At 40.5% G+C, this 18,337-nt stretch overlaps 1 protein-coding gene across 4 annotated transcripts in view; it reads right to left on the bottom strand.

Moving 5' to 3' along the window:
• Positions 1 to 14,703: 14,703 nt before the first annotated feature.
• The window catches only part of med23 (mediator complex subunit 23), a 29,301-nt gene continuing 25,667 nt past the window's right edge, over positions 14,704 to 18,337 (bottom strand). For all 4 annotated transcript variants that reach the window (XM_074684980.1, XM_074684981.1, XM_074684982.1 and 1 more), the window contains 2 exons: positions 16,246 to 16,377; positions 14,704 to 15,452 (listed from right to left, as the gene is read on the bottom strand). In XM_074684980.1, coding sequence (XP_074541081.1) covers positions 15,216 to 15,452; positions 16,246 to 16,377 — 369 coding nt within the window. In that variant the 3' untranslated portion in view covers positions 14,704 to 15,215. The remainder of the gene's footprint in view (positions 15,453 to 16,245; positions 16,378 to 18,337) is intronic.

Below are 18,337 nucleotides of genomic sequence, written 5' to 3'. Positions count from 1 at the left end.
AATAGAATAGATTTATTATTTTGTTTTGGATCTGCGACTGCTGGTCATATTTCACTCTGCAGCTGTGTGATCAACTCGTCATCCATCACAGACTTAGTGAACCAACATAAACAAAACACAGCAGCCGTCCCATAAATTAGGCTTTAAAAAGCTGTATGAGAAAAACAGAGCGCATGCTTGTAAGTATCAGCAAGCAGCTCTGGTTTTAATAAATTAAATTTCCATCCAGCAGTGGGTTAGGTTGTTTTAAAAGCGGGTTGTTTTATTAAATCAGCGAGCATGTCGGCTGTTTTAAACTCCCGAGGAGGACTTTGAGATGCTCCACATGGCTGTTTTACTCTGAAGGGCTCGGGGATTGTTTTCCATCTGATCAGTCTTTGCCAGGCTTTTTAGGATGCAGGGAGTATAATCCATTTTGAGTGACTTGTTTTTGTGTGTGCCTGGCGGTGTGTGATGTTCATTTGTTTGGAGTGAATAAAAAGATGTGGAGCTGTGTGCTTTGCTTCTGGAGTTTTGATAAATTTTCATTCTTTCTTTTCTTTGTTTACTCAGCAGGATATGAAACTGTTGGACTCAGTCTGTCCCAGTTAAAGCTAGTGAAGCATTTTATCAGACTGCGCTGATATGCTGCCTTGATGTCATCCAAATATACATACTTTAAAGAGGAGGTATTGTACTTTAAATTTAGCTTTATACTGTCTATCTGGTACCTCCCTCATAGCTTTACATGCCTTGAATCTCAGAAAATCTCCTTTTTTCTCACACTGGTATTTTAGAAAACCCTTATTTCAGCCTTCACACTTCTTTTTAGTTGCTGTCGCTTTAAGGCTTCCCTCTTCTCAACCCCCCCTCCTTTCTGATTGGCCAGCCTTCTGGAGCTCTATCAGAGGCACAGCTTTGCTGTTTGAGGCCCGGCCCTCTGATATGTCATAAACCATAGAGGAGATCCATATGCAATGACCTAATGATCTCTGCGAGTCTTGTGAAGATCTTGTGCTTTTTCCAGAATGGACCATTTTTTTAGTAGTTTAAAAACAAATTCATGAATATCAGTTTATTGTTTATCAATATAATTTTGTTTACATGCATGGTTAAAATATGGGAAAGCAGAATATCTCCTCTTTAATCAAATGACTTGTAATACCATCAACAGCCCTGCAATGCATGTTGGTTCTAAAGTGTCTCTTATGAAGCAGTTTAATTTATTTCTGACCATGGCATCACACAGAACACAGCATGCGTGGTTTTATTATCAGGGGCAGACTGGGATAATAATTCAGGGCAGCTTTTTAATATAAATTCAGGCCACTCTGCCCACATGAGCCAGTTATGTTTTAGGCTAGGGCTACTCCCTTCACATTTCAAGACAAATGCAGAGCAACATCCTTAAGGTCACCCATAGCAACATTGTTGAGGAGAGTCTGGACTCTCTGGAGGATTCTCTGAGAACGTCAAGCTGGGCATCCACAAGGACTCTCAGAACCACCAGAAGCTGTCAACTTTTTTTTCTTTTTCATGTCAGTCTGTTAAAATGCTGTCAAACGGCTTATTTATACTTCCTTTATGAACGAAAATGTCCATGTCCTTTTCAAACAATGTTACCATGCTTGCATACTTCCATCATTTACGTTAGAATTGCTGCTAACCAATCCATCCACCAGGAGGAGCAGCCCAGAGTCAAAAGTTTATGACAACAACAAACTCCAAAACAAACATGGAGACTGTAGAGGAGGTGTTGCTAATCTAGCTCTTGCACAGAAGATAAAAACAGAGGCAGAAGTTCCTCCCCAACTCACAAAGTTTGTCTTCAGAAAGTAACAGCAACACTGCCCCCATGGTGTCTGGTGGTACTGCTCCTTTTGACCCGTGTCCATAAGCTCTATGGAAACGTGCAAGTACATGGACAACTTGAACCCAGAGCACGGACAGATTTAACGCATTTAATGTTGAGCATAAATAGGATTTCAAGTCAACAAACAGGACATGAGTTAACAGATGTTTTCTATGTCGTGAGAGACCAACCACAACCCCCAACTGCAGCTTGCTGCTCACACTGACTGCTCACAGGAGGCCAAATAGACCCTCAGGCCACCAGCTTGTGCTCCCAGAATACAAACCCCAGTTGTTTAGGATACGCCAAATACAGGGAAGGTCTTTTTCAAGTTATGCAATGTGACTTCTTGTCAGGAGTTCAACATTGCATCATTTTTAAGAAGAAACATTAACCTTTTTTTAAGCCTTTCTTTAGCCGATTTAACATTTCCTGTTGCTGTTAAACCAAAATATCAAAACAATAAACTTATTTGATGGAATGAGTGGTTTTCTGACCAAAAAGCTGTGGGGATAGACTATCTACAGTTGGTTGTCCTAATTATGAATGCCCTTTATTATGCTCTTCAACAATGTTGACTGGTAGGCCGGGTGGTCAATAGACGACTTCACTGGATTCACTGGAAACAGAAAAATGAGAAAATACAGAGAAAGAGGAACCTGAAGAGTCATTGATGGTTCGTTTCTGTGTCATCTCCTCCGTCAGAAATGTTCTCCAGGTCTGAAAACAGGATTTATTTTACCTTTCTGTTAAAGGTTGCTGCAATTTACACTGTAGGGGAGTGAATTCAGTAGATTGTTCTGCAAACATCTTGAGTGTGCGCCTATGTGTGTGTGTGACCAGTTATGTTTGTGGGTTACTAAGTGTGTTACCTGGAAACAAGGGGCAAAAACACTCAAGTATAAAACACACACTGATTACAAATAAGAGCGAAGACTATTAATGCTTTCAATTTTTTTGAGTGTGCAATAATGATCAGAAATAATGACCCCTCCTGGCTCTGCCTCGCCTCGGTCAGGGGAGTAAAAAAGAACCAGAAATCACAGATTCATCAAAGCTGCTTAAAGATTTTGTCCCCATTAGAGAAACACACTTGTAAATGTACCCAAACATTTCCACCCGTGCTGCACAAGCTCTATCTCTCTCTCTTCCACACACACACACACACACACACACACACACACACACACACACACACACACACACACACACACACACACACACACACACACACACACACACACACACACACACACACACACACACACACACATAAAAGCCTCGGCATTAGTAGCTTCTGTCTAACTGTTGACTCTGTGAAAGAAAAACTACCACAGACACAAACAGGCTGAGTGTGTCCATGAAGTCGTGTTTTTTTCCCCATATATAGCCAAACTGCCTCTGAGGTTTGTCTGAACTGACGAATACACATCGCTCAGGCTGTGAAATATGTTACCACTGTGTTTTGGTCAAAGAGAGACTGAGCACTTCAGACCCCATCAATCAATTAATGAGGCTTTTATTAACCCTGTGACAGCAGAGAGTTCTATTTTTACATGACTACCCAGTGTAACCATACATTATCCTCTGAGGACTGATTTTAGATTGTCTAAATGTTGTGTCCACTCAAACCAGCGTCTGGGTCAGACTGTTTCGTTTTAACTAGCAAAAGCACACAGCACACATAGCCTCATCTGCAGCATTACCCTTTCCTTCTTTTCCAATTCAAAGCATGCGTTTTCAATAGAGAAGTCCAGCTGACCGCTCTCCCCCTGTGGGTAAAACAGTTACTATTGATCAGAGCCTCAAATGACCCCACTCAAGAATTATAAGATCCCAGTAAAGCATGGGGGAAAAAATGTCTCCTTAGCAGCACTCCTTTTAATTGAATTATTTATAAAAAAGGATTTGTTGATGTTTTGGTTAAACGTGGTTATATCAGCCAATCACAGAGTGCCCAGTGCACAAGTGACTTTATGTGTTGATCAGCAAGTGGAAGAAGCTATCCGAGCGACTACAATAGTGGTTGTAGCCCAGAGAAAGAAAAACACAACCAAAGTGAAACAAAATGCCAAAAAGATAAAGATTTTTACTAAACAAGGGTGAAGCTTGGCTCGGATTTCACTCACATTCAGAAACTTGGAAAGCAGCTCGGGACAAAGGGAGAGCAGCGGGAGCTGGCTTTCTGCTAACAAGGTGTGTGTCAAATACCTGTGATTAGCTTGTGCTAACATTCCAAGTCAGGTGCGCAGCTACCAAGTTTCTCTCATGTAAACAGATGCTGCAGGTGGTTCCTGGGCTAGTGAGTTTGTTTATGTAGCCACGGTCGGAGGCTGGGGGTGTGTGCTGCCGCTGGCACTGAGCCAAGGAGGAGGAGCCTAGTTTGAATTTATCAAAAAGTAACAAAAGTTCCTGCGGACCCTACCTTTAACTCAAAGTATCTTATTGGCAGTATAGTTATATAATACCTGAAAAAAAATCACAGATAAATCAAAGTTGTGATTTCACTCACATTTGGAAACTTGGAGAGCAGCTCAGGATAAAGGAAGAGTGACGTGAGTTTGCTTTATGCTAACAAGGTATGTGTCAAATAACTGTAGTTAGCTTGTGCTAACATGCCAAGTCAGGTGCACAGCTCCCAAGTTTCTCTCATGTAACAAGATGCCGCAGGTGGTTCCTGGGCTAGTGAGTGTGTTTACCTAGCCATGGTTGGAGGCTGTGGGCGTGTGCTGCCGCTGGCACTGAGCCAAGGAGGAGGGGCCCAGTTTGAATTAATCACAAAATTTTCTGCAGACCCCACCTTATAGTTATATGATACCAGGAAAAATCACAGATAAATCAAAGTTACAGTCTCAATAAAATGTCTGTGTCTAAGTCAGGGTGAGACAATGTGAGAAGACACTACAAACTAGTTATGGTCCTCTTCTTCTTCTTCTTCTTCTTCTTCTTCTTCTTCTTGTGTCAAAGGGTCTGAAATTCTCCAGAGAATATTAAGAGTTTATTTATTCTCTGTTGTAGATTAATGGAAGATGTGAGTCTTTAGGAGCACAGCAAGTTTCCAGCTTCCAACATAAACCCATCTCACGTTGGGTCATGGCAGAGGACTAGGAGAGCAGGGTGGGATAACCTTCAGGATAGGGGTGTTTTCCTGTTTCTGCGCCACATGGTGTCATTTTTCATTCTTAATTCTCTTCCGTCATCAGCAACTCTTCAGAGAAATGTTTCTCATTTCCAAAGTTCAATATGTTAATTATGTCCTTGGGCTGCTTTCATGCTGAAAAGTCACAGAGCAGCAGATGATGACAGAGAAGGACAATGTTGTTATTCGCTCCCTTAATCCTCAGCTGTGAAGGTGACGATGATGTCCGCTCCCTTCATCGTCACATTACAGAGCACCATCTGTCCACGCACCAACACACACGCACGCATACACACACACAAATGCATACACACAAATTTCTACATGCTGATAAGAAGGTTAGAATCCTTCAAAGTGAATTTGAAATCTTTTTCAAGCAAGACTTGAAAAATGAGATTTTAATTCACTTTGTAATTCAGACGGTTGCACTTTGAGGTTGTGTGTTTACAGAGGGAGAAGTGTGATGATCGGCTCTTTGGTCAGTGAAATCGTTTTTTTTCTTCTTGAATCACTTTTTGTGCGCCCTTTCTCCCAATACCTGGCCAGGAGCTTCAACTCAAATGTATGTGTTCTAAGTTGAAATCCTGAAAAACAGCATCTTTAATTAGCTCAAGAAGCATTGTGGCCATCATGAGTCTTAAGAGAAAAAAAACAGTTTTCACAAGAATGATCTGGCAAGATGACCTGGTGCGATGATGGCTATGGAGCATAATACACAAACAAGCCTCCAGTTAAAGAGATGTTTACACCTGCTCACCATCAACCCAATATACAGACCATCCTTACACAGCAGGGGTGCGTCCAGACTTCTTGAGACTGTGGCCCTGCTGGGGGTATCAATTTACTGAGGGCGTAACTTCTTTACAACAGATTTATAAACAGACCGATGTTGTATTGCTGTGCTGCTGTTGGTTGAACAGATATTGCTAAAAGAGTGAATGCTGTGCTTTTTAGTGCTTTTAGCCTCTAATGTAACTCATCACAATTTAACAAAAAAAAAATCTTTTTTTTTTTTTTTGTCTGAAACATTTTGTTTTCACTGCTGTCTCTTTAACACTCCCTGCTCCACAAACCCCCTCCCCTCTGATTGGCCAGCCCTTTGGAGGCCCGTCAGGGGCAGAGCTATGGGCAGACCTTGGTGTCTGAGGCCCGCCCCTCCAACATGTCATGAACCATTTAGGAGATTGATATAATGAGCTCAATTTCAGCAAGCTTTGTGAAGACCCTTTATGGCATTTTACAGACAGATGTAGGGATTTCTAAGACAAATCTGCAGCAGAATGAAATCTGCATGTTTAGTACAGATGACCAGCATTGTTACTTTCAGTGTTGGGAAAATTACTTTAAAAAAGTAAGCAGTTACTGTTACCCTATACTTTACCAAAAAGTAACTGAATTAGTAACTGAATGGAAAGTTATTGTTTTAATTTTTTGAAAAACCTTTTATTTTGTAAAAGAATTTAGTTTTTGAGCAGGTTTTGCTTCAAGACATAATGTTCACATGTTTTTACTTGCCTTTTATATCTATGACACTGACTCCATCCAGGAAATTACGTTAATGTAGTTCCTGTACTTTCATCCTCAAAAATGGAGGAATTCTCCTGCTTTTTAGCCATGTCTCCTGCACTGAACCCGACTTGTAATTTCTTCTGATTACCCCTTCATTTTTAAGTATGTTCCTGTCATCTCTGATTCAAGTTGGCTTTTTGTACCTTAAAGTGATACTCTGGGATGGAACAAGTTGGGTCCTATCACAAGGGCAGAAATTACCCCTACAGCAGTGTTTTTGTGCAGCAGAAGCCCAGGGTGCATGCACCAAACACCCCCTCCCTGCTCCTCTGCCAGTTTCCTCTGCACTCAGACGGGGCCATATTTTACTTGACCAAAAACACAAATACGCAGGACTCCCACCGAAAAAGTCTGATATTGGTCTGGATTTACGCTTTACTTAGAGAATTTTCAGTGCGTCACTTTCACACAAAACACCACTAAGTAAGGCTCTAGTTCTCATCATGTCGTAAAACGACGCTACCTCTGCTGCAGAGCCACAGCTGGCTACAAGACGCTCGCCCCTTAGTGTATCAGTCCGCGCGCGCGCGGCGTGCCAGATATAAACAAACGCAGGTAGTCTGCCAGGACGAAGAGACACGATGAGAACTAGAGCCTTGTTTAGCTGTGTTTTTGTGAGAAAGTAATGCGCTGAAAATTCTCTCAATAAAGTGTGAATGCAGACCGATATCAGAGTTTTTTGGTGGGAGTCCGTTTATTTGTGTTTTTGGTCAAGTAAAATATGGCCCCGTCTGAGTGCAGAGGAAACCAGCAGAGGAGCAGGGAGGGGGTGTTTGGTGCGAGCGCCCTGAGCTTCTGCTGCACAAAATCACTGCTGTAGGGGTAATTTCTGCCCTAAACCTTGTGATAGGACCCAACTTGTTCCATCCCGGAGTATCACTGTAAATTCAAACCTGTAAAAGCATCCACTCCTCTCCTCCAGTTGGTTTGATTCATAGACGCTGCAGGAGATCCTCTCTGACCGCAGGTTACACAGACACACACACAGGTAGCTGTGTGATATTCGTTGCGGAGAAGTTTACTTTGAAGAAAAGAAAAGGTAAAAAAAAGACAATATTTATTTGCAGCTCCTTTCTTGTTCCTAGCTGAGTGAGCCAGGTCGAAAACACAACACGTCTCATTTCACTTCAATGTAACATAATTAATACAATTACACTGGAAAAAGCAATAGCGTTAGTAATGCCGTTACTTTTCTAACATCATTATTCCCAACACTGGTTACTTTACAGCCATCAGAGAAGCATAATAACCCCTCTTGAAAACTCAAAGGGACCATGGTCATGGAGTCATTTTTTCCCTTTTTTTCTTTTACCACCTTCGTTAATGTTGAACTTTCTGATGAAAAATGACCATAAGAGTCATATCTTGTGACATGAAGAAAATGAAATTTCATTATCAGCAGTCTTTACAGCCACTGTAAAAATCAGTAGTTTGTTTAAGGTAATTAGATGCCCTCATTATCCATTCACTTTCTTTATAAGCATGGTGCATGTGCACATGTGTGTGTTTAATGTGAGTGAAATCAAACCAGCCAAACAACCTGATTTCTTTCTTTTTGTCCTCGTCCATCTGTCCTCCAATTGAATCCTGATTGCTGTGCAGTTAGCAATAATTATCTCTAGAATTGCTTCCTCTCTGGCATAATAACACTCACTGCTGCATTCTACAAACAGAGAGAGAAAGAGAGATGCATACACAGACACACACAGACACACACAAATAGACCTGCCCGGCAAGGTTTCCATCCTCAGTGATGTGGGTAACGACAGACACAGGGTCCTTCAAAAGTGCAACAGACATTATTAGGACAACACTGAAGGAGACGCCGTCTGCTGTCACTTTACCCTCCATCACTCCTTCCTCACAGCTCCTCCCCCACTTCCTCTCCTCACCTGTTCTTCCTTCATCCCTCTGTCATCCGTGCTGCTCCTCGTCAGAGACGGAAAACTGTCAGATGACATTCAGAATGATAGGGTTAGGAGATCTCACACACACATATTAACTTAAAGTCCGAGAGGCAGACAAACGCTAAGGACAAACTCATTACCCCCGCCCCAAGATGCACCCGGTTACCATGGTAATGCCAGCTGAGTATACAGAGTGTGTGTCTGTGTGTTTGGCTCAGAGCCTCTCATTTAGCAATAATTGAATGTGATGGACGGATGGAGGAAATGTTTGAGTGTGCATACTGTTTGTGACTGCAGAATTGATTTCACAAAGCAGTGTGTGTGTGTGTGTGTGTGTGTGTGTGTGTGTGTGTGTGTGTGTGTGTGTGTGTGTGTGTGTGTGTGTGTGTGTGTGTGTGTGTGTGTGCTGATAGCATTAGCATAACTAATTTCCGTTTGTCCATGGTTGAAGATTGTACAATATATGGATGTCGTCTCTGTGGTGTCCCCCACTTGTTTCTGTTATACAGTTTTGTAGCTAGTTGTCAACCAGGATCAGACTGGAAATGCTGAACTCAAAATAGCTTTGTTTCAGTTAGGATGAGGCAAAGAGGCCGGTCTGATGGGGAATGTGTTACAAAAAAATTCAACTTGTATTCCAACTTTTTTAATGGCTGATGTACAATCAGGTGTTTCAGACAACAATCACAGAAAAGGTTACAAAGCCCTGGGATGGTGGACTGATAAGAGTAGATCTATGGACTGGTAATGACCATAGACTGTAAAAAACATGGACGTAGTCTCACTGATGTCACCTGTCTGTTTCTGAAATGGAAAATGAAGCACATGGGCTACAGCGGCCATATTGGTAGTGGCAAGGGCTTCGCCTACAGCCATAGGGCGCCTGTCGGTCACGTGACCCTCAGCAGTGCCTCTTGTTGGGGGAGCTTGCAATCTCAATATCCTCTGAACGGCCGAGTAAGAAAAAAATTCACCCCCAGTACAGTGGATGCCAATAGTAAAATTAGCGACTCAGACAGGAGACGTTTCTTGAACCAGGCTGTAAATAGGTTCATTTCTGCTTTGAAAATTGCTTTTTTTGGCTTGGTGTGTATGTGACTTCCGGTACTACCAAAGCCAGCCACAAGCGAACACTCGAGAAACAGCGGATTTTAGCACTTCCACATTGTCTCTTCCTAGACTGTAGGTTGCCGCTTGGTTATGACTTGATATGAGCTTTCTCTCTAGAAGCTATAGAGTGCCTGCTACTGCAGTCTGTGAGCTGAGCTGTGTCTCTGATGAGACTATCCTAATATCCTCCAAACTACTGAGTTAGAAAAAAACTGTTCTCGATGGACAGAAACTGCTGCATAGGCTTCATTTTTCTAAACCGGATGTTGCCCCTTGGATAGATCCTAAAGAAGTGGTCAAACGTGACGTCGTTGTCATGCTTGCTTAAAAATGCAACTTTAATGGTTTTCATTACAGAGATATGCATGATTTATGTGGGGGGAAAAGCACTGAAGTATAGTCAGGTTATGGTGTTATCCAAAAAAGTAGGACAAAGCCTTTAAAGGACATTTAAGTTTATGAACTTTTGTTTCAGATAGTACCCCCTGTGGACAAAGCAATACATTTTTATTTTTTTATTTTTATTTTTATTTTTTTTTTTATTATTATTTTATTTATTTATTTATTTATTTATTTATTTATTTATTTTTTTTTTGGGGGGGGGGGTTCTGCACCTTTGTTGCCTTTATTTGTAGAGGACAGGACAGTGGGAAACAGGGAGGGAGAGGGGACTTGCAGGTTGGATCTGAATTAGACCAGTGCCAGTCTCATGGAGCATACAACCTTGACCACAAGGCCAGGTATCCCAGACTCTCCTCCTGCTTTTCTGTAACAGTCAGCTCTTTGACTGACTCTATAAACATTTGAGAAGTATTGGAGAAAAAATACCCTGTTTCAGCACCATGCAGTTAATTTCTTTTTACAACACTTAACCAACAGGAGCAGACATTACAAATACTTAATATAGACCAGTGGTTGACTGATATATGTTATTCAGTGTCTGATGCAGATAATCAGAACAGGTTGGCTGATAGTGAAATGTCATGTTGCTGTTTTTTGGTGTTACTCCTGTTGTTATTAAATGTTTATCTTGACCAGAAATGAAATTGAAAAATATATTCACTGATGCCAAAGATTTCAGAACATACCTGATATTTGCGTAAGAAACATTAATAATAAACTGCTTTATTCTTCTCAGTGTGAGGAGGTAGGACGCAGTGGGATTATGTAATGCGTGTGTAACTGACACAGTGCATAACACCTGGATGCAGGTGAGTGTGACGAGGTGTGTTAATTAGTTGTACATTTTTGACAGCCATGATGAGGCTAAAAAGCCTAAATAACAGTTTGATGGATGAGAAAAGCAGAAGAATGAAACAACAATCACAGATAAGAGAACAAATGATGTTGGAACACCAGATGACATGTTCTCTCTGTACACCCGTCTGTGAGATTTCTTCTCAGCCATGCTATATTTGAGCCTGGGCTTCCCACGCAACGCTCAAAGAGCTGAAACAGAAACACATATGTGACGACATCTTCACTCGAGCATGCTGTGATATAAAACTGTGTGCATCCAGCGCACATCCCACAGCCACAGGCCAACAAGGTGCCACATTAAATTCAGAGCTGCAGTTTAATGGGAGAGCCACGGGCCCAAGAGCACATCAAGTGACCTATATCTGAACTGAGCTGTGCAGAGCGATCATCAGATGACTCATAACCACAAACTGTGAAAGAAGAATAGGATTACACCCCCAGACTGTGCGACATTAATTGTGATGTGATAAAGTCATGGTTGACCTACTCTACCAGAAAAGTTAATGAAGAAAAATCCATGATAACAACCTCCATGAAACTGAAATCAATATTACAAGGATCAGCTCTCCTTTGAAGCCAGAAGGACAGATGAGTGAGAGCCGAATGTGCACTGTCATCATGATGCAAATCACCACAGACAGTCAGCTCTCTAATGTACTTAAGAAGCAGCTCGCAGAATGTAATGTAATTCAGTTACAGCTGACCCAGTGAAGACTTAATGTAATTAAGAGAAGTTAAGTTGGAAAGATTGATTCTCACTGCAACCCTACATTTTTTATCTTTGACCCAAACTGCAGTTCGATCCGGCTATGTGCTGAGGGGAACAAAAACTGTAATGTCTGACCAAAACACTTTTTTTTTCACATGGCACCCATTTCCTTCTGACACCCATCACTTCTGACTGGGTGTAAAAGCCAACTAAGAACTCATAAGCTAGCTTAGCATTAAACAAAAAAATAACATACTCAGGGCCCAGATGGCCTAGCAGTTGAGGTTGGTAAAAACGAAGTGAAATCAAACCAGGAAAACAATAAAGAAAAAGTGAAATCAATGCAGTAGTTGGTATTTTGGAAGTTATTCCTGTTTCTTTTGATGATTTTGTTTGAACATTTAGAATCTGTTTGTGATCTGAGTACTTTGTCCATTGGTGCTTTAGGCTCTGACTGTGGTTAAAATAAAAATATTGAACTGTAAAAGCCAACAATCATCTGGTTTAGACCCTTCAGTGATGATTTTGGACAGAATACCTCCTTATTAACTTGCTTGCAGAGTTTTTTTTATTGGACACCTGCAACTGGAGGCTGGTACAGCTGCTCAGGATACTATCTAGCAATATAATTAATTTTGAGTATTAGTTTGTACTGCACTAATAATAGATAACTTTTCTGTCAAGGCTCTGTTTGTAATTTTCACGCTCTAAAATTAACTGAATTTTTAGTCACTTTCTTTGTAATCACAACAATCGTTGTTTGGTTGTTAAAATGTAATAAAGATACTAATACATTCCCACTGTTAAACTGAAATGCTCACAATAAGTCTGAGCGAATTTAATATTCACGTTGAAACGTAAATCATTTTGTGCCACAATCCCCAGTATAAAGCAACTGGACACAAAGTATCTGTAAACAGGAAAAACAGGGAGGTATATTGGTGCCACGACAGTTAACATCCAAACATATTAGTATTACCTTTTGACATGATAAGTTACAACATGATACTGACAATACTAACAATAAACTAAATTATTACATTATTATGTGATCTTTTTTTGCTGATTTTGTGTTTGAATGGTGAATCTGTACAGAGATTGGAGAACTTGATGATAATGGCTTACTGAGATGTTTTAATTTGTTTCTACTACATGATTGGGTTAAGACATGGGATGAATTTGCTGTCATTGAGCAATGTAGATAACATAATTAGTATGTATGCGATGGAATGGATTTCAAAATGAACGGGGCTTCACAGGAGAAAGAACCAGGCCGACCAACTGGAGTTCACTTCATTTACCATCGACAAGCCAAAGGGGCAAGGAGGGCTTCATGGATAAAAGTTGCACCAGTCCAACACTGCCACCTTATCATGTAATAACTTAATATTGCAGTGTCACATAATATTATTATTTACTTTATTATAATGACATGGTAATCAATTAACACTGTAACATGATAATTCAGTGTCAAGCTTGAACGTGCTGAATGTGTAACACATTTTAATGTGATTCTTGTGTGTTTATTTGTGTTTTTGTGGCAACACCCATTAAAGGTTGCAAATATTGTTATAAAGGTGATTTTAAGAAATTGACTAAAAAAGTTACACACCTTTTAGGACATTTTAAGGCTAAATGTGGAGAATTACTGTTATTCTTCGTGTGTGCAACTTAAACAGCTCCACATCAGTGTTCAGTGCTTATTAGTGAACATTAGCAAGCGATGCTACAAAACAAAGTCCTGCTGAAAATCATCATGAGGACATTGTCTCTTACTGAATTTTCTAATTTCTGTTTGTTACAACTGGACCCTGGGCTTTGATCTTATCCAGTTCTGCTCCACCACAGAAACAGATCAGATAGGTTAGGCCAATTTAACAAAAAACAGATCAAGCAAGGACAGGTAGTTGTGCATAGAAACCACCTGAAACGCTCGGTGACTTTCAAAATAAGACAAACCGTAAATCCAGATTGTATTTAATTTGACTACAACACTGCCATAATGAGTGGAGCCAGGCCAGGAGTTGAAGGTTGAAGGTTGTAAAGCCCAAACAAGAACAAAGAGAGGCTCATAAATGGATTGGGAAGCGTGGGAACTCCCTATAACCTACTCACGACTCCATTTGTCTGATGTCCTGCAAGATGCTGGACTGAACATGCGGCTGGCATGAGTTGACGTCGCAGTCAACACGCAATGGAGCGGAGCCGGAGCAGAGACCCAGCTAGTGCATAGAGTGTTTGGGTCTTATACTCCACTTTCAGGATTCACAATAGTACTCAGACTACACTACCCATGATGTACTGTGACACTCACTTGTGGGTTTCCTGAAAGGCTAATATAGACAGTTTATCAAGCCTGATAAAACACTGTAGAGCATGGTTCTGCAGACAAATAAAGGCCTGTGTGACCCTGAAACTCAAGGAGGACAGTAAAATAATGTTTCAGTTTCTGTTGTGCAGTTTCTACTTCATCATAGGTGGACATTAAGTCAGTCATTTTCACTGTATATAAACAGTAGGACCTGCTGCTAAAGTGATGTCTCTTTAGTGCTCCGCTCAGCAGAATGAGCATCCTCTATTCTCCAGAGTTCAGAAACACCCAGAGGCACCACTTTAATTAGGATTCAGTTCCCTGCTTCAAAAAACGTACCTCCAGGATCCCAGCCTCTCTTTTTTACAATAACCTTTTCTACAAATAATGACATGAGGGCAAAACCAGATTGAACTCACCACTCTAATCAAAGTGTAATTTTCTCAAAGACTTTACAGCAGTTTCAAACACAAGTGTTAAACGTTTAACAAAAATGCCTCTGGCAGGAGGACAGGGGGGAATCTACCAGGATGGATTTAGTCTTTCTCTCTGCCTGTGCTTTAACAACACAACACAAAGGTTGACTAACTGGAGCAAGAGTGAATGTTAAACTCCCCCTGCTGGTTTCAGCCCTCTGAGTTATTTTCCTTTTTTTGTTCCACGCAGTCAAGCAGGATTCTCAGGAACTTGGGCATCTGGGTTATGACTTGTTTAAGTTTTTTGTTTGTTTGACAGAGGAAAGAGTTCGAGAAGGTGAGTATGATTCTGAAACACAGCTTAACAGGACAATGAAGCTATCCTCAAAAAAAAAAAGAAAAGAAAAAAAAAAAGCATTAAAATGTCCACTGAAAAAAAAAGTTTATTACTTCAGGACTTGCTACAAAAGATTCAATAAAAATCTCAACAAGCATAATTACATCCTCTTTTAATGAAGTAATAATGATGCACAATATAAAAAGTGAGTACAAACAACAAAAATAAAAAAACTAACTACGATACTAAGACAGGTGCTGGCCCCCTGAAAGCAGCAGCTTCTGGAGGATATATGTTTTTATACAGCTACACCTTTCTGTTGTGATGATTCATCACATTGTTAGATGCAGATTAAATAAACAAAGCAGTCCCTCTGGTTGATTTGCTTTTCAGTTTTGAAGCAAAATCTCTGACAGTTTGGATTTCAGGACAAGCTGTGATTTCGGAAATAGAGTTTTTACACAATTTTAAAATGAATGAAATATTGTCAGCTCGGCAGGGTTCTTCTCAATCAAGATTTTTCTCCTAGTGTGCCAAAGAGAAAAAAAGCAGTGAGAAAGTGTTTGACATCTCCAAATAATGAGGTCTGTGATGTTACTTTGTAAAAGTCCATCTTTATTATCAATCTAGATGGGGGTGTGTGAGTGCTGCGTGGAGGAAGGCGAGGCGGCGGCAGATGATGCCGACAGCGAGGAGGAAGTAGTGGGCTGCGGGGTGGAGGAGGAGGAGGACGCAGAGGAAGCAGCTGCTGCGGCGGTAGCTGAGGTGGCAGCTGATGACGACGTCTCTATTATGCTGCTGTGTGTGATGAAACGTAGACGCAGCTTCATGGCTGGGCACAGCGTCATGATGATTTTCTCGACCTGAGGAGGAGAGAGGAATACAGAGCAGGTGAAGTCAGGATTAATAACACAAAGCTCTACAGACTTAACTGCACTTAATTTCCTAAGGCAGGAAATTAACACAGCACAGTGTGATCACCCTGTCCACACATTTTACTTTGGTTTGGTGTCACAGCCTCTGCACCAAAAATACACAGGAGACCCAACACAGGCTTGTCAATCAAATTAGGGACTTGGAAAAGACGTGAAGTGTTGTGTAAGTACACTGGTGTAAGCCTGGAGCACAATAAGGAGCTACAGTTTCCTCTCCTTTAATTAACTCTGCTGTCAGCTCCGGGCACTGGAGGGAGTCTTCTTGGTGCACAGGAGGTGACAGATTCAAACTAAAAAAGGAAAGTGAAAACATAAAACTGTCTCCTGAGGAGCTGTGTGTCCACAGATGTCGTCTCTCTTGAAGACTGGGTCACGAAGGTCTCTGCTTGTCTCCACTTCTAGTTTTCGTCAGTGTGATATAAAGTGGTTGCTGTTTATTGTGGCTTAAATGCATTGAAGCACAGATGGAGCAGGCGGGGACTGTTCAGCTGGAGAACAAATTGAAAGCCCTCAACCAGGCCTGATTTTTGATTATTTTTAAACCTTGTTATCCTGATTTACGGTGAGAAGCACTTTTAGACGACCTCCTGCCTACCTCTTTCCCTTTGCACACTCCTGACTTTGGAGGAGTGTGCAAAGGGAAAGAGTGTTTTATTGCAGGTAAATATCTCTTAATGTCATTCATTCTTCTCCGTCGCCACTGTGAGAAAAGTGTCCTCACCTGCTCCTTCACGCTGTCTCCTGTGTACATGTACTTGATGTGATAGAGGAAGTCACAGATTGGGTCCATGTAGCTGAGATGTTGGCACTGTTGGTCCACAGCCTGAAGCATCTCATAGAAGGCAACGCCAATCTAAAATGTAAAAACAAGAAAAAGGCTCAATGAAGTTGACACACAACTAAAACAACAAAGAAAATATGAGCTTCATAATCACGCACACAAACATAAAGTGTCACTTTACTTAATGATGCACAGACACATTTATGCCATCAGCGCCTTCATTAACTGAACATCAGCTACCCTGCGTCAAACGGTTTCTTTTTCCCCCTGACATCAAAACTTCAACATGACCTCTTAACTGGCTAGTTAATTAGTAAGGCTAGTAGCTTACAGCCATTTGTTTTTTACGCTATTACCAGAAGAGTCAAAAAACCTTTTTTTCCTTTGAGGGGTGTTATGTTGTCTGTTTATTAATACGGGCACCGAAGTGAGGTGATGTCCCATTTGATCGACTCTTGCTCTCCAAAGTGCGGCAGTCTCCTTCCTGAAATCATGATTTTCATCCAATAGCTGAAAGAGGACTATGCCAATACATTTGACCGCTGTCAATTAAACGTACATGTGGCGTCAGGACTTTATCAACCTGTCACCTGCACACTCCTTACCTCCGCCCACTGACACGAAAAACAAAAGTAAAAGCCTCAGACACCAAACTGCAGATTTAAGACAAGAAACATCCTGGGAGAAAAAGGAGCTGGTAACATGTTTATTTAAGGTTCAAACCAGTGCAGGGTGATTCACAGCAAGTGTTTAAGGATCTTGATCAGTTATTTCTCTGCTCCGCATGGAGGTGGGTATGATGCAAAGTGACACACGTCGTGATGTAAAACCTACAGAAATGGCCCGCGCAGAAAGTTAAAATGTCGTCACTTGTGCATTTTTGTTTTATTGCACACAGACTAGTTGACCTTTAAAAGCTGTGAACATACACTGAATGTAAAAAAATGCTGATACCCTAAATGTATACGTTCACAATATCTCACAAGCTCTGATAAACTGTGGTTTCTTTTTTGAACTTTTACAAGTTGATTGTTTCATAGTTTTTATGAATATCATTTTCCAGCGACAAATGCATTTCCTTGTCTTTTAAAAAGGAAAAATTCCATTAAAGGGAGAAAAAAAAAAAACACAAACGTGCATACTGTGTGCAACCAAATCAAATTGTTGATATTTGTATAGCTTTGTATAAGCTTGGTCTAATTAGAAATGTTAATGTTTCAGGGTTAGATGGACAATTAAAATTTTAGTCTATGTTTTAGCGTTGTAGTAAAATGTCCTACATTGTCCCGCATTGTCCTGCACAAACACACTCCCACATGTCCCACATTTGGCTTATAAGCACCTGGTCACCCTAGATGTTAGGCATTAAAAAGCAGAAAACCAGGACATTCATGTTGTGTCTGTAATTTTAGAAAAGCATGTGAATGTGGATAACCAATTTATCACATTATGAAAATTGTATTGAAGTAAATTGCTGTCATCCAACAAACAAAAAGATCACTATCATGTTATAACACAAAACTTTTCTTGACATAACAATATAGCCTTTTATTTATTTTATTATGGTATTACTATGGCTTGATAACTTGTTTCATTATAACTAGTGCTGTCAGGCGATTAAAAAAATTAATCTAATTAATTACAGGATTTGTAATTAATTAATCGAATTAATCGCATTTTAATCTCATATCTGCTTAAGGTCCCAAAATAAAGATTTTGAATTCCAGGACATTAAAATTACATTAAAAGACACTAAAAAAACATTTTAAAATAAGGTGGGAATATTTAAAACACATTTTTAGGTACCCTGATGCATAAGCAACACATGAAAAAAGTTTTATGGTTCTATCTTTACAAAATCTACGCATTCCTGCGCCTAAGATAAGCTGATTTGATTTTTAGGGCGGTTTTTGCTTTTACTCGATGTTGACTCGATTTTCACTGCAATATGAACTTCTACACTTCTATGAGGTCAGGAGAACCAGGGCTAAAGGCCAAAAACTGTGAGGAACTATGTACAAAACACTTAATT

The sequence above is a fragment of the Halichoeres trimaculatus genome, unplaced genomic scaffold (genome assembly GCF_033239565.1).
Source record: "Halichoeres trimaculatus isolate MK-OKI-2021-1 unplaced genomic scaffold, fHalTri1.1 fHalTri1_scaffold_13, whole genome shotgun sequence".
In the NCBI taxonomy this organism is placed as follows: domain Eukaryota; kingdom Metazoa; phylum Chordata; class Actinopteri; order Labriformes; family Labridae; genus Halichoeres; species Halichoeres trimaculatus.
Note: the sequence above shows the minus strand (reverse complement) of the source record. Positions and strands in the feature narration are given on the sequence as shown.